This window comes from Microcaecilia unicolor, chromosome 6 (assembly GCF_901765095.1).
Source record: "Microcaecilia unicolor chromosome 6, aMicUni1.1, whole genome shotgun sequence".
Taxonomy (NCBI): Eukaryota; Metazoa; Chordata; class Amphibia; order Gymnophiona; family Siphonopidae; genus Microcaecilia; species Microcaecilia unicolor.
The window spans coordinates 318,697,751-318,712,018 of NC_044036.1; the positions used below are offsets into that span (position 1 = coordinate 318,697,751).

Sequence of the window (14,268 nt, forward strand, 5' to 3'; positions counted from 1 at the left end):
TCATTCTTTCGAATCGTTTTCGTCTGAATATAAGTCTGGCTGCTGTGCTTTGTGCTGTTTGTAGATATTTGTTGTTAGATATAGTTAGATATTTGCAGTGGTGTTCCTGGGGGGGCTGGTACCCGGGGCGGATTGCCGATGCGCCCCGCCACCCGGGTGCAGCACCTCCCCCGATGCAGCACGGACCCCCCCCGGTGAAAGGACACCCCCGCGAAGGACCCCCCCCGCCGGGTGCACGCCGCTGGGGAGGGGGTGCCGCGCGCGCCTGCCCTCCGTTGTTCCATGCTTCTTCTCTGCCCCGGAACAGGAAGTAACCTGTTCCGGGGCAGAGAAGAAGCATGGACCAACGAAGGACAGGCGCGCGTGGCACCCCCCCAGCGGCGTGCACCTGGGGCGCACCGCCCCCACCGCCCCCCCCTAGGAACACCACTGGATATTTGCCTGTCTATGAAGGGCTTACACTTGAGACAATGAGGCGTTTGGTGACTTACCCAAGGTCATAAGGAGCTGCAGTGTGATTTGAACTGTTGCTTTCCTGGTTAGCATATATCTGTGTTTAAAAAAGGTTTGGACAAGTCCCTGGAGGAAAAGTCCATAGTCTGCTATTGAGACACATGGGGAAACCACTGCTTACCCCTGGGATTGGTAGCATGGAATGTTGCTACTCTTTGGGATTCTGAATGGAATCTTGCTGCTCTTTGGCGTTCTACATGGAATGTTGCTACTATTTGGGATTCTACAAAAATACAGGGGAAAAACTGTCACTCCTCGATAGAAAATTGAAAAAGATCAAAATGAGTAGCAAAACCGAACAAAAGTGGTGAGAAACATGAGGCTATATAAACAAAACCGTCCAACAAAGCTTAAAAAGAAGAATCCAGCTTGGAGGCATCATAAATCAATCAAGTTGGCTACGTGATCTCCTATAGCGCAAAGCTATTCCAGATCTGCAGCACTTCATACATATTAATCACTTGCCCCCTATGCTGGATTGAACCTTATAATTCTTACATTTTATTTATATAAATTTTCAGTAGATAAATATTTAATTTTTATAAATGTAAAATCCAAAAACAACAACCCCAGTACTTAACTGACACCATAATGTCATAGTGCTGAAGATATGCAAAGCGATACAGGAGTGTGAGGTTACTTGCGTAGGTTTCCTGGAAGAGCGGTTCTATCTTTGACAAAGCAAATGTACTGTTTTTTTTTTAAAAATCTGGTATAGTGCCATAGACGTTTGGCCATTAATTGCGTATGGTGTTTGCTAGAGTATACACCATTTTATCATTTTGTAGTTGAAGATCAAATTTTAGCCCCTGACGCAGCCCCTTTGGACGAAACACGGCCTGTGTCGGGTAGTTTTATTGAGTTTTTTTCCTTAGAATAAAGATTGATTTGTACTACTGACTGATCTGCTCCATTTGTTTCCACTAGAAAACCGATGGCCAGCCAGAGTTTCAAGATCTCCATCTGGAATATTCATGAGATAGATTTGCATACAATGGATAAATTGCATACAGCTCTCTCTATTCATTGTGGATATCCTGAAAAGCCACCTGACCTTGGAGTCTTCAGGAGAGATTTGGGAAAATCTACTCTACTGGCTTCTTTCACACCTACTTGGGGATATTTCCTCTGTTTTAATATCTCTCTTCAAATTCACTAAGATATGTTATCTTAGTGTCAGTGCTTGGCTAGAGGAGGTGCAGCAGGGCTCTTTCTGGGGCCAGCAAATGTTGACCCGAAGTCCTGTTAGTAGGTGTTGCAGTTGCACCATTACTGTTTCCATAGGAGCTCCATTTTGAAAGACAATCAGGGCAGCCCGTGAGAGACACAGAGGGTCATACATAGAGATTCACTGTTGGGCTTCATCTGCATAAATCATTCATGGCTAGAATGTGGGACCTTGTGCCTGTTAGGAAAGAAATCCAGGTCCTTTGCATGGCAGCATGCAAGATTGTCAGTGAGCTTCTGGGCCAGGGGTGTGGCCAGATCTCAACTGGTGGGCCAAACATTTCCTCAGTTCTCTTCCTTTCCAGCTGCCCCCCCCCCCCCGACGAATCACACCTTTGCTGGCTGGATGCTGATGCTCAATGAACCGAAGAGATTCTCTGCCAGAGCCCCCACCCATGCTGCCTGAGCAGTGAGGAAGCTGGCAGGGTGCTCCACCCTCCAACGCTGGCACATCTGTGCATGCTCAGTTCAATGCATGAAGTGAGCATGTGCAGAAGTGTCCACATTGGCAACTGGAGCATCCAGCTAATTTCCTGCTGCTCAGGCAGCATGGGTGACAAATTTCTTTGGCTGGTGGGGCTTCAGCATCCTCACCAGCAAGATATCAGGTATGGCAATTTTGGACACCACTGCTCTGGGCCAGCCCTTAGGATGTGTTATTTTAATAAAAAAAAAATTCTGTTACCTGGTGACAGTGTGTTGTACTTGAGTGCAGTCCTTGCAGAAGAATAACAGCAAGCTAGTCTGTAATCAGAAAAGAGAGAGAAATAAACACAAAGATGCTTTGTTTGGCAGTGAGAAACCTGCTACTGCTGAGTTATGGCAACTCTGGGAATGATCACTGCTGGGATGTGGCAGAGGCGTAGCCAGATATATTTTGGGTGGGCACACACTCCCTCCCATACTTTCTGCCCCCACCCTTGCTCCTGCACCACCAACCCCCAGCAACTAAATACCTGAGCTGGCAGGGATTCCCAAGACCCACCAGAGGTCCTTTGGCAGCCAGAGCAGGTCATTCTCTTGTTTGCTGCAGTCAGCGGTACTGTCCAGCTACTGCTGCACTGGCTTCTCCCCTTCCACATGTGCTCAGTTTTTGCGCATGCGTGGGGGGGGGGGGGGCAGAGTGGCGACAATGCATGGACAGTGCCGCTGGCTGCAGCAACCAGGAGAATGAGTTGTTCTGGCCGTTGAAGGACCTCTTCCAGCTGGTGGGGCTTGGGAATCCCCGCCAGCCATAACAAAGGTGCCAGAATTTTGGGTGGGCCTGAGACCAAACTGGGTGGGCCCAGGCCCATCTGTGACTGTGCCACTGGGATGCGGAAGCTTCCAGATTGAGTACACAAGGAGGAGTAGCAACCAGGACAGAGATCTGGGGTGGAAACACGCGGTAGAAAATATTTTCTATTTTCTACCACATGGCGCTTACCTGGTGGTAAACAGCAGTGGGCGAGCGCTGCATGCCTACCGCCCGGGTAGCGTGTGAAACCTTACTGCTAAGTCAATGGGTGGCAGTAAGGTCTCAGGCCAAAAATGGACAAGCGCTGTTTTTTTATTTTTGCCGCATGTCCATTTTCCAGGCCCTTAAAAAAGGCTCTTTTTTCTAGGACGTGGCAAAAACTGGCCCGGCACGTACCCAAAAGGTGTGCTCGCACTGCCGCAGGCCACTTTTTGCTATGGCTTAGTAAAAGGGCCCCTTATATTCCAGGGTTCAAAGTGGCAGTTTACAATACCTACAGTAAAAAACAATGCCACATACAAAAATAAATACACAGCAATTTATAAAATTACATTCAATAATACGTTTAAAATAACATTATTAAGTGAACAATAAACACTATTTCATAAGAAACAGTAATAATAGTTAATCTAATTACAGAACAAAGTGTTCATAGCATCAGTGTGCAATATAATTCTGAAATGAATAATCATAAGCAGTATTGCCACGTCAAGCCTTTAATGAGTGCCTGAGTCTTCCTTTATGTATCACAATTCCCAAACATCCACTCTTTTCTATACATATGTCAATTTTACTTGCAGATGTATGTAGAAGAACATTTCTTTATGGGGATCATCAGAATCTTCAACAGCAATCCCTTACGGGTACAGCGTCCCTCATTTTTAGGGCGCCGTATAACTCCTCATAGATCAACCCAATAGTATATGTTTTATTGAAATGGCTAAATGCTAAATGTTAATTGCTAATTGCTTAATGAAATATGAAACATGAAGATTTAAAGAAAGATAAAATCAAAAGTAAAAACATATACTATTGGGTTGATCTATGAGGAGTTATACGGCGCCCTAAAAATGAGGGACGCTGTACCCGTAAGGGATTGCTGTTAAAGATTCTGATGATCCCCATAAAGAAATGTTCTTCTACATACATCTGCAAGTAAAATTGATAAATGTATAGAAAAGAGTGGATGTTTGGGAATTAATTGTGATACGTATGTGATTATCCCCACATTGATTAAATCAAGGTCTCCTAAATTGGATGAGTCTTCCTTTAGGCATGATTCCAATGGCAGACTGTTCCACAATTCAGGCCCTCCCTATGAGACAGCTGTTGCTAACTTAAGAGGTAATTCTGCAAAGCTTTTCTAATGGTAAAACACAGTTTTTAATAGCGGAAATGGGACTTTAAAAATTTTCACCATGGTATACCATATAGAGTGTATATGAGACAGGCAGAGTTGTTCATGGGGTGGAGCTGGTGAAGGGTGGTGAGACAAAGGGAGAGGAAACGTTTCTGCAGGCAAGATATGTTTTATTTTTTTAATGTATTTTTAAGTTGTTTACTTTTATTCTTATTCATTTACTGTTATCCCTGGTGTGTCCTTTGTGTATGTATGCATATATATATATCTTTTTATATCTCTTAATTTTTATGCACCTATATTTTCATTATTATTTTTAACGTTCATCGTGTATGAACCTGTGTGCATGTTCTTATGATGTCTTTTTAACCAATAGTTTATATATTTTTGTTTTCATCAGTTTTGAACCCTGAGGCAGATTGTTTAGTCGAAACGTGGCCGAGTCAGGTCATTATTTGCAAGTGGGTTGAAATAAAAGCCAGTTTGTTTGGAACACTTGCAAAGTCAGCGTTCTCCTCCTGATTGCCACTGTTGTTTGTTCTGTGCGGGGTGGTGACATGCATGTGTATATTACAAAATATGCAAATTTCCACATGGACTTAAAGGACAAATGGTCAGTGCAAATGAACATGCATGTGCTAAATAAGTGCAACATGGATTCCAATGTGTCCACTTCTCACAGCCTAGGCATCCTGTTTTACTGTTTTTTTTCCTGGGCAGTTGTGGTCTCTGTGCAAAGTGAAATAGTTCCAGGGTACTAGCTTGACTTTCTGATACCAGTGTGACAACACTCGATCTGCTGTCCGTGTCTGATGTGATGCCAGATTTTTCTAGCTCTAGAGCCAAACAGAAAACAAATATCAGAGGCAGCATGGGATCTCCTTGCAAACTCCATGCTGAAGAGCTGCCCAGGACTATGATTAAACACTCACCTGAAATGCAGCAAGAAAGCCAGTACGGCTACAAAGCCTCTCATGGCTGTCACTCCCTTTTTTAAAATGTTTCTCCCTTATTCTCTCAGTTTTGAAGCTGATAAACTTCCAGGATCCAAGCACCTCCCACACTGCTGCAGGCTGCAGCACTTTGCACTAATTAATTTATGACATAATTGTATGAACAGAAGTATGAAGAACGTGCAGTTATACAAACTACCCACAAGGTGACAGCATATCAAGAAAAGTATAGCAGTGAACAGAGATGAGGGTTTCCTTACCTGAATGCTGATGAAAAGAATTTCCAGGGCCGGGAAGATCATTTCCATTGGCTCTATGCAGTCTGTAGAGGTGGCCTCATAGCCAATCTTAAACACATGCAGCAAGATACTGCATGCCCCAAATATTAAGAGCGATCCTAAGTGAGCATTCAGAGAAAGAAAAAAAAAAAAGAATAAAAAACTATTACTACTATTTAACATTTCTAGAGCACTACAAAGTGTACGCAGCGCTGTACAAACACAGAAGAAAGACAGTCCCTGCTCAAAGAGCTTACAACCTAATAGACAAAAAGTAAAGCATTTAAATTTAAAATATTTAAGCAGTCAAGCACAAGAGAACAGTCACAGAAGGACTGAAGATGCCGAAGGGTGGTCAGCGCGACCAGGTGCAACTCCGGCCGGAGCTGTGGGAGAAGGCGACAGAAGCTATTCAGAGAAGACCTTTGCAAAGAGAACTAAAACTGAATGGAGACTCTCTAGCTAGTGTCCTGCATTCAGTGGTGTGCTGGAGCAGGCTCTCACGGGCTCGCAAGAGCCGTTTGTTAAGTTTTTAAGAATTTTGGGAGCCGGTTGTTAAAGTAGGCCTCCCCATGGCTACTTTAACAACTGACTCCCAAAATGTGGGCTTGGGCCCCCTCCTGAATTCATTTTTACTTTGCTGGCAGTAATGCTGGCCCCACCAGCCAAGTAAATAGACTGCTGCTGCTGCTCCCTGCGCCTTGTTTCTGACTCTGAGCATCAGGCGGAGACTTTTCATGCAAGCGCAAGAAGGTTCCATCATGCTGCTCAGAGCCAGAAACAAGCAGCAGAGAATGGTGGCAGTCCATTTATTGGCTGGTGGGACTCGACAAGGGTATACTTAGCGTGCCCGCACAAGGGAGGGGAGAGAGAGGCATGTATTCCCCCCCCCCCCAAAAAAAAAAAGAATTTCAGGGCCGGCTATGCCCGGAGAGAGAGCTCGTTGTTAAAAATTTACCAGCACACCCCTGCCTGCATTCTTCATCAAAACTATCTAGAAACAATCAGAAATAACATTTCTAATACAGAAATCCTAGGTTAAAAGCCTGCCCAAATAGCCATGTTGTAATGGCAACTTCGAATTTCTTAAATGACAATTCCCCCCGAATAACTAAGGGTAAGTTGTTCCGAAAGAAGGGTGTTAACAAGCACATAGCTGAATGCCTAGTGGACTTTAATTCGGCCAGCAATGGTCTAGGTAGAACCAATCTGTAATTGTTTAATGAATGAAGAATATGAGTAGGTACGTATGGGATAGTCAATGAGTGCAGGCACAAAGGATTTCCCATCCAGAACGCCTTAAAGGTAAGAATTAGAATCTTGAATTTGATTCTAAACTCTCTTCAACAAGGCCTACAAAGAGAACCCGTAGCCTTACAAAACTACCTCACCAACCCACACAGTCATTACAGTCCACCTTCCAACCTGCCCAACACCTTCCTTCTATCTTCCCTTACCTAATTTTGAACGTTACTAATTGTATCTGATATCATGGAATGATTATGTCACAACCAAACTCTGTAAGCACTACGAATCCTGGCCCCTCCCACGAACAAATGCCTTGGATTTATTCGTTTTTGAGCTGGGCGCTTTCATTTTCCATTATCGCTGAAAAACAAAAACGCCCAGCTCACAAATTGTTGAATAAAACATGGACATCTATTTTTTGCGAAAATACGATTCGGTCCGCCCCTTCACGGACCCGTTCTCGGAGATAAACGCCCATGGAGATAGACGTTTTCGTTCGATTATGCCTCTCTATGTAAGCCACATTGAGCCTGCAAATAGGTGGGAAAATGTGGGATACAAATACAATAAAATAAATAAATAAATAAAATAAATACTGGGAATAGGGTTATGTCCTCTTTTAAGAGGACATGTCCTCTTTTTGGACTTCTTGAGATATGTCCTCCAGGATTTTGAATTTTTAGGGAAATGTCCTCTTCTTCTTTTATGTGCTTATGACCAACACACCTACCCACATAATGAGAGAAACCACCTGTGTCCTATTAGTCAATGGAGGTACTAAAAGAGTGAGAAAGACATTGCTTTTTTTCAACAAGGCCTACAATGAGAACCGATAGCCACACTAGTCCACCTCACCTACCCACTCAGTTAAGATAACCCACCTCCTATAATTACCCTACTCACCCCCTTCCTTCTTCTCTCTTCCCTCAATTAATTTCTACACAACACTAAATGTAACTGCTATCCTGTAATGACAATGTTTACAAAACTATCCTGCTTATAATCGAACGAGAAAAATGCCCACGTTCCGACCTAAATCGGGAGATGGACATATCTCACAAAAACGAATAACGCGGTATAATCGAAAGCCGAACTTGGATGTTTTCAACTGCACTCCATCGCGGAAACGTACAAAGTTGATGGGGGCGTGTCGGAGGCGTGGTGAAGGCGGGACTGGGGCATGGTTATCACCCGAACAGAGATGGGCGCCTTTCGCCGATAATGGGAAAAAAGTATGCGTTTGTAGCTAGAATTTAGGGCACTTTTCCTGGACCCTGTTTTTTCACGAATAAGGCCCCAAAAAGTGCCCTAAATGACCAGATTACCTCCAGAGGGAATCGGGGATGACCTCCCCTGACTCCCCCAGTGGTCACTAACCCCCTCCCACCACAAAAAAAATGATGTTTCACAACTTTTTATTTTCACCATCAAATGTCATACCCACCTCCCTGGCAGCAGTATGCAGGTCCCTGGAGCAGTTGTTAGGGGGTGCAGTGGACTTCAAGCAGGTGGACCCAGGCCCATCCCCCCCCTACCTGTTACAATTGTGCTGCTTAATGCTTAGTCGTCCAAGCCCCCCAAACCCACTGTACCCACATGTAGGTGCCCCCCTTCACCCCTTAGGGCTATAGTAATGGTGTAGACTTGTGGGCAGTGGGTTTTGAGGGGGATTTGGGGGGCTCAACACACAAGGGAAGGGTGCTATGCAACTGGGAGCTCTTTTACCTTTTTTTTTTTTTTTTGTAAAAGTGCCCCCTAGGGTGCCCGGTTGGTGTCCTGGCATGTGAGGGGGACCAGTGCACTACGAATCCTGGCCCCTCCCACGAACAAATGCCTTGGATTTATTCGTTTTTGAGCTGGGCGCTTTCATTTTCCATTATCGCTGAAAAACAAAAACGCCCAGCTCACAAATTGTTGAATAAAACATGGACGTCTATTTTTTGCGAAAATACGGTTCGGTCCGCCCCTTCACGGACCCGTTCTCGGAGATAAATGCCCATGGAGATAGACGTTTTCGTTCGATTATGCCCCTCTATGTAAGCCACATTGAGCCTGCAAATAGGTGGGATAATGTGGGATACAAATGCAACAAATAATAATAATAATAATTGCTGATCTCCTCTCTGTTCCTCTGCTGGTTGAACCTGTCAAAGGAATTTTGTTTGTGCGGCACAACTTTAAGCATATTTCATGCAAAGACGTTCACATGCATCTCAGAAGGCAGCCAGAGTTGTTGAGGGATATGCACTCTTCTGATAAGTATGCTTGGGCTCAGACTCGGTCAAACTCAAATCCCGAAGTTTTTGAAAGTAGATTGTCTACTGCTGTACTGTAAGTAAGTCACTGTTTGATGTGTGTTCATTAACTAAAGGCTATGATTAAATATTTCTTTAGCAAAGGTAGCAACCATTTTTTTTTTCTGTCCTCTTTTTTGGCTCTGCAAATATGGTACCCCTAACAGGGAACCAATGAAGCCTTTTTGAAGAGAGGGGTCACCTGATTAAATTTATGTACATGGCATAAGAGATATTTAGCAGTGTTTTGTAAAGTTTGGAGCCTTTTCGTTTCAGAAATACCACAATAAACTATATTGCAGCAATCTAATCTCGATTGGGTCTGGAAATGGGACTCGCCTCCTTTGAGAGGTCATTCCAGGCCATCCACCACCCTTCCATAAAGATACTAACTCCAGTTGTCATCACCTCCCATTGGTGATGACTGTGTGTAAACAGCAAAACAAAAAGTACCAGGAGCCTTCAAAAAAGAGGGATAAGAGTTTTAATCGAATATATAGATGAAACAATCCTAGAATGGACCCGACACGGTCCGTGTTTCGGCGCACAGCGCCTGCGTCAGGGGTCCCGAAATGTAGCAGAAAAACGTATGGCTGTGGGCTGGAAGCAAAGTGCTGCACCACCGCGTTATCCTTCTTACAATGTCAAACGGAGAGATACTCTCATGAAACAACTGCTTCTGGCACAAGATCAGTGAAAGCTTTCGGGACCCCTGACGCAGGCGCTGTGCGCCGAAACACGGACCGTGTCGGGTCCATTCTAGGATTGTTTCATCCATCTTTTTTGAAGGCTCCTGGTACTTTTTGTTTTGCTGTTCGGACTTTTTGTTTGTACTTTGCTCCCTCTCTTTGGTATACTGATGACTGTGTGTAAAAGAGCTTTTCATTTTTACTTTGGGCCGTTGATGTACTGAATTGTTGGCCTGTGGTTGCTTGGCTGTTTTGAAAGTAATGATGGTACAGATACCTTTTCCAAAGAAAGAACAAGCAAACGGGCTTTTATTTCCCCTCCAGTGCAGACTTAATTTGCCATCAGTAAGCAGGTTTGCATGGATTAACACAGATCCGTTTTTTTCAGTAGGTGTGGAGAGCTTGTGTGTGCTCCTAGGACACATGGTGCCGAAGGCTATAACCCGTGATTGCAATTCAATTACAGCGCTGAGAAAGAGGCATTTGAGTTTTCAAAAACAAACCTATGAGCCTGAATGGTGAAGTAAAGCCAAAGGTAAGTAAGAGATATCATTTAATTGATTGGCAGGGTGCAATCTGTGAACTTGAAAAACATCCAGGTATAATTTTCATATCAGAGGCTCTTGCCCAGTTAAATTGTGGTGAGTAAGCCGTCCCTGGATTTTTAGTGCTGTTTAACTGCTCTGTGCTGCTGAAAATTCGCTGTGACCATTGCGGCATTATCTGGTTATTGTTGAGGTGGTTCAGGGGTGGAGTTGAGGCAATGCCAGGATTTACCTGGTTATATCAGGAAATACCCCCAATTCTGTGGTTCCCAAACCTGGTCCTGGAGGCACCCAGGCCAGTCGGGTTTTCAGGATACCCACGATGAATATTCATGAGAGATATTTGCATGCTCTGCCTGCACTGCATGCAAATCTCTCTCATGAATATTTATTGTGGGTATCCTGAAAACATGACCGGCTGGGGTGCCTCCAGGACCAGGTTTGGGAATCACTGCCCTAATTAAATAATTTCTGTGCAGAGAGACAATATATCACATGTTCCAATAACTTTCTGTCCAAAACAATACCGACGGCCTCCAACCCAACCACACTGCTACAAAGTAGTGTGATATACTTATCCTATATAATAATTTGTACCTCCAACGTTCTCTGGCTGTCTGGGTTCGTAACATCTCCTGAGGTCAGCTAGCCTTCAGCGTTCCCTTCCCTCTCACTGTCCCGCCCTCGCGTAAAGACGTAGTGACGACAGAGGAGGGTGGAACAGTGAGAGGGAAGGGAACGCTGGAGGCAAGCTGACGTCAGGATGTTACGAACGGAATGGAAGTCAGCCAGCCAGAGAACGTTCAGGTACAAATCGCTGGACATGGAGGGGAGGAGAGAATTGAGGAGAGGGGAGGGCAGGGCAGCTGGACATGAAGGGGAGGGCAGGGGAGAGAGAAAAAACGCTTACATAAGAGCCTTTCTAGGGCCCGTTTCATTGTTGACGAAATGGGCTTGGTTCCACAAGTATATTAATATTTATGAGAAGAACCCCTCAGTGTTACTACATATCAATGTGCACTCAACGGTGCCGTTAATTGATTGACGCATATATGGAGCCAACGCGAGGCTTCTGTGGCTTCCATATTATTTGAAACACCACATCCTTGGGGTACTTCTAAGGAGTGTATTAACAGAACCAACGTTCAAAATGTGCCTCAGTGTGCCAAACAAAACATTGTAGGAAAGCAGAAAGTAGAGAGTGAAAACACACGAGCTTCAACGCAGGAAGTGTTGATCAAAACCCCTTTATTGCACCAAACAGAGACCCAACACGGGGCCGTGTTTTGGCGGAAAGAATCGCCTGCCTCAGGGGTCAAGAATTCCACTTAGATTGTAAGCTCTCTTGGCCAGGGAAATGCAGTGCCTTTGAAAAGTCTTCATATTCTTGCACATTTTTCACATTCTGCTGCCTTTAAAAAGACCTTTTGAATGCACCAAAAGGATACACTGTCAGAAACGCGGCTGATGAATGGTAAACTTTCTGATTTCCTTGGACTCTCTGTAGAGGTGTTTTTCCTGTTTGTTGCAAAAAAAAAAACATTGTGCCAAGTCCAACCTAATACTGTGTCCACTAAAGTCCATATACTGGAATATAAAAATAAATTCACAAACACTTAACTTGGATCCAAAGCGATCTCATGCAGATTCAAATCATTTTGGGGAGTGGGAGAGATGCTATATTGATGGTGGCGGGGGAGGGGGGAGAATTTGAGAGAGAGAGAGAGAGAGAGAGAGAGAGAGAGAGAGAGAGAGAGAGAGAGAGAGAGATGCCAGATCAATGGGGGAGGGAGGTGTTTCAGAGAGACAGAGATGCTGGAAGGAAGGGGGTGGGTATTTGAGAGAGAGATACCGGATTGAAGGCAGGGGTGGGTTGTAGGGGAGTAGGTGGGTGTTTCAGAGAGAGGGAGATACTGGAATGAGGGTGAGGTTGGACAGCTGAGAGAGAGGGAGATGATGGATTGGGGGGGGGGGGGGGTGAGAGGGAAGATGCCAGATTGAGGCTGGTGGTTGAGAGAGAAATGCCAAATCGAGGGCACTGGTGGAGGTTGAGGGGAGATGCCAGATTGAGGGCAGGGGAAGGGGGATTGAGAGGATGTCAATGTGCATCACTTTGTATTTGTCCAGGTTAAATGATCAGTATTCTCAATGGAGAAGGGTAGTTAGTGGGGTTCCCCAGGGGTCTGTGCTAGGACCACTGCTTTTTAACATATTTATAAATGACTTAGAGATGGGAGTAACTAGTGAGGTAATTAAATTTGCTGATGACACAAAGTTATTCAAAGTAGTTAAATCGCGGGAGGGTTGTGAAAAATTACAAGAGGACCTTAAGAGACTGGGAGACTGGGTGGCTAAATGGCAGATGACGTTTAATGTGAGCAAGTGCAAAGTGATGCATGTGTGAAAGAGGAACCCGAATTATAGCTACGTCATGCAAGGTGTCACGTTAGGAGTCACAGACCAAGAAAGGGATCTAGGTGTCGTCGTTGATGATACGTTGAAACCTTCTGCTCAGTGTGCTGCTGTGGCTAAGAAAGCAAATAGAATGTTAGGTATTATTAGGAAAGGAATGGAAAACAAAAATGAGGATGTTATAATGTCTTTGTATCGCTCCATGGTGCGACCGCACCTCAAATATTGTGTTCAATTCTGGTCGCCGCATCTCAAAAAAGATATAGTAGAACTAGAAAGGGTGCAGAGAAGGGCGACGAAAATGATAAAGGGGATGGGACGACTTCCCTATGAGGAAAGGCTAAAGCGGCTAGGGCTCTTCAGCTTGGAGAAAGGGCGGCTGAGGGGAGATATGATAGAGGTCTATAAAATAATAAGTGGAGTAGAACGGGTAGATGTGAAGCATCTGTTTACGCTTTCCAAAAATACTAGGACTAGGGGGCACTGTTGGAAATAGGATGCTGGGCTTGATGGACCTTTGGTCTTTCCCAGTATGGCAATACTTATGCACTTATGTAGGTTATATTTCATCTGCCTTTTCGATGCCCAGGTCCTCCTGCAATTTCTCAGAGTCCGCATGCAATATAACAACTTTTAGTAATTTTGTGTCAGCTGCAAATGTACTCGCTTCTCTCATCGTTCTCATTTCCAGATCATTTATAGGTATGCTAAAAAGTACCGGTTCCAGAACAGGTCCCTGTTACACTCCGCTATTCACCCTCTTCAATCAAGAGGATTTTGTCCATTTATTTATTAGGATTTATTTACCGCCTTTTTGAAGGAAGTAGTAGTAGTAGTAATTCACTCAAGGCAGTGTACAGCAAGAATAAGCCACACACAGGCAATAGATAATTACAGCAGTAAAAATATTCAAATAACAGTACAAAACAATGGCATAGTCAACACAATGCCATTTACCCCTTCTATCTTTTAAACAGTTCCCAATCCACAATAGGAAATTGCCTTCTAACCCATGGCTTTTTAATTTCATCAGGAGTATCTTATTGGGACTTTGTCAAAAGCTTTCTGAAAATCTAGATACACTCTGACCAATAATCAGCCTGCGGGAGGCAGGCCGGCTAAATGCTTCAATTGGCGCTGAGACGACACAGAGACGCTGAATTGCTTGCAACATTTCGTTCTAGAAGTCTTTATCAAGACTATATGAATTATATCCACTCATTCATACAACTTGAATCATTCAAGACTCCTGAGGCAGGCCTGTGGCCGAAACACAGTACTGTGTCGAGTCTGTGAATAAAGCTGTTTCCTTTTATCACCGTAGTCCTATTTCCCTGGAGTCATTGGTCCACTTCCCACTTCCTAGTTTGATAGTTTATGTTCGTGGGAGTTCATGTTCATCCACCTCGGTGGATAGCTTTCTTCTTGACCTTGGATATTCAATGCCAGGACATTTCCGGTGACTGGCATTGAAAATCCATTTTTTTGGCTGGCTTATACTTTACTGGCCAA

At 44.3% G+C, this 14,268-nt stretch overlaps 1 protein-coding gene across 1 annotated transcript in view; it reads right to left on the minus strand.

Annotated features, from left to right (window-relative positions):
- OTOP3 (otopetrin 3) overlaps positions 1–14,268 on the minus strand; it is a 44,036-nt gene that overhangs the window by 15,178 nt on the left and 14,590 nt on the right. The window contains exons 3-4 of the mRNA XM_030206963.1: positions 5,551–5,687; positions 2,426–2,484 (exon numbers count right to left, since the gene is read on the minus strand). Of these exons, the coding sequence (XP_030062823.1) occupies positions 2,426–2,484; positions 5,551–5,687 (196 nt within the window). The remainder of the gene's footprint in view (positions 1–2,425; positions 2,485–5,550; positions 5,688–14,268) is intronic.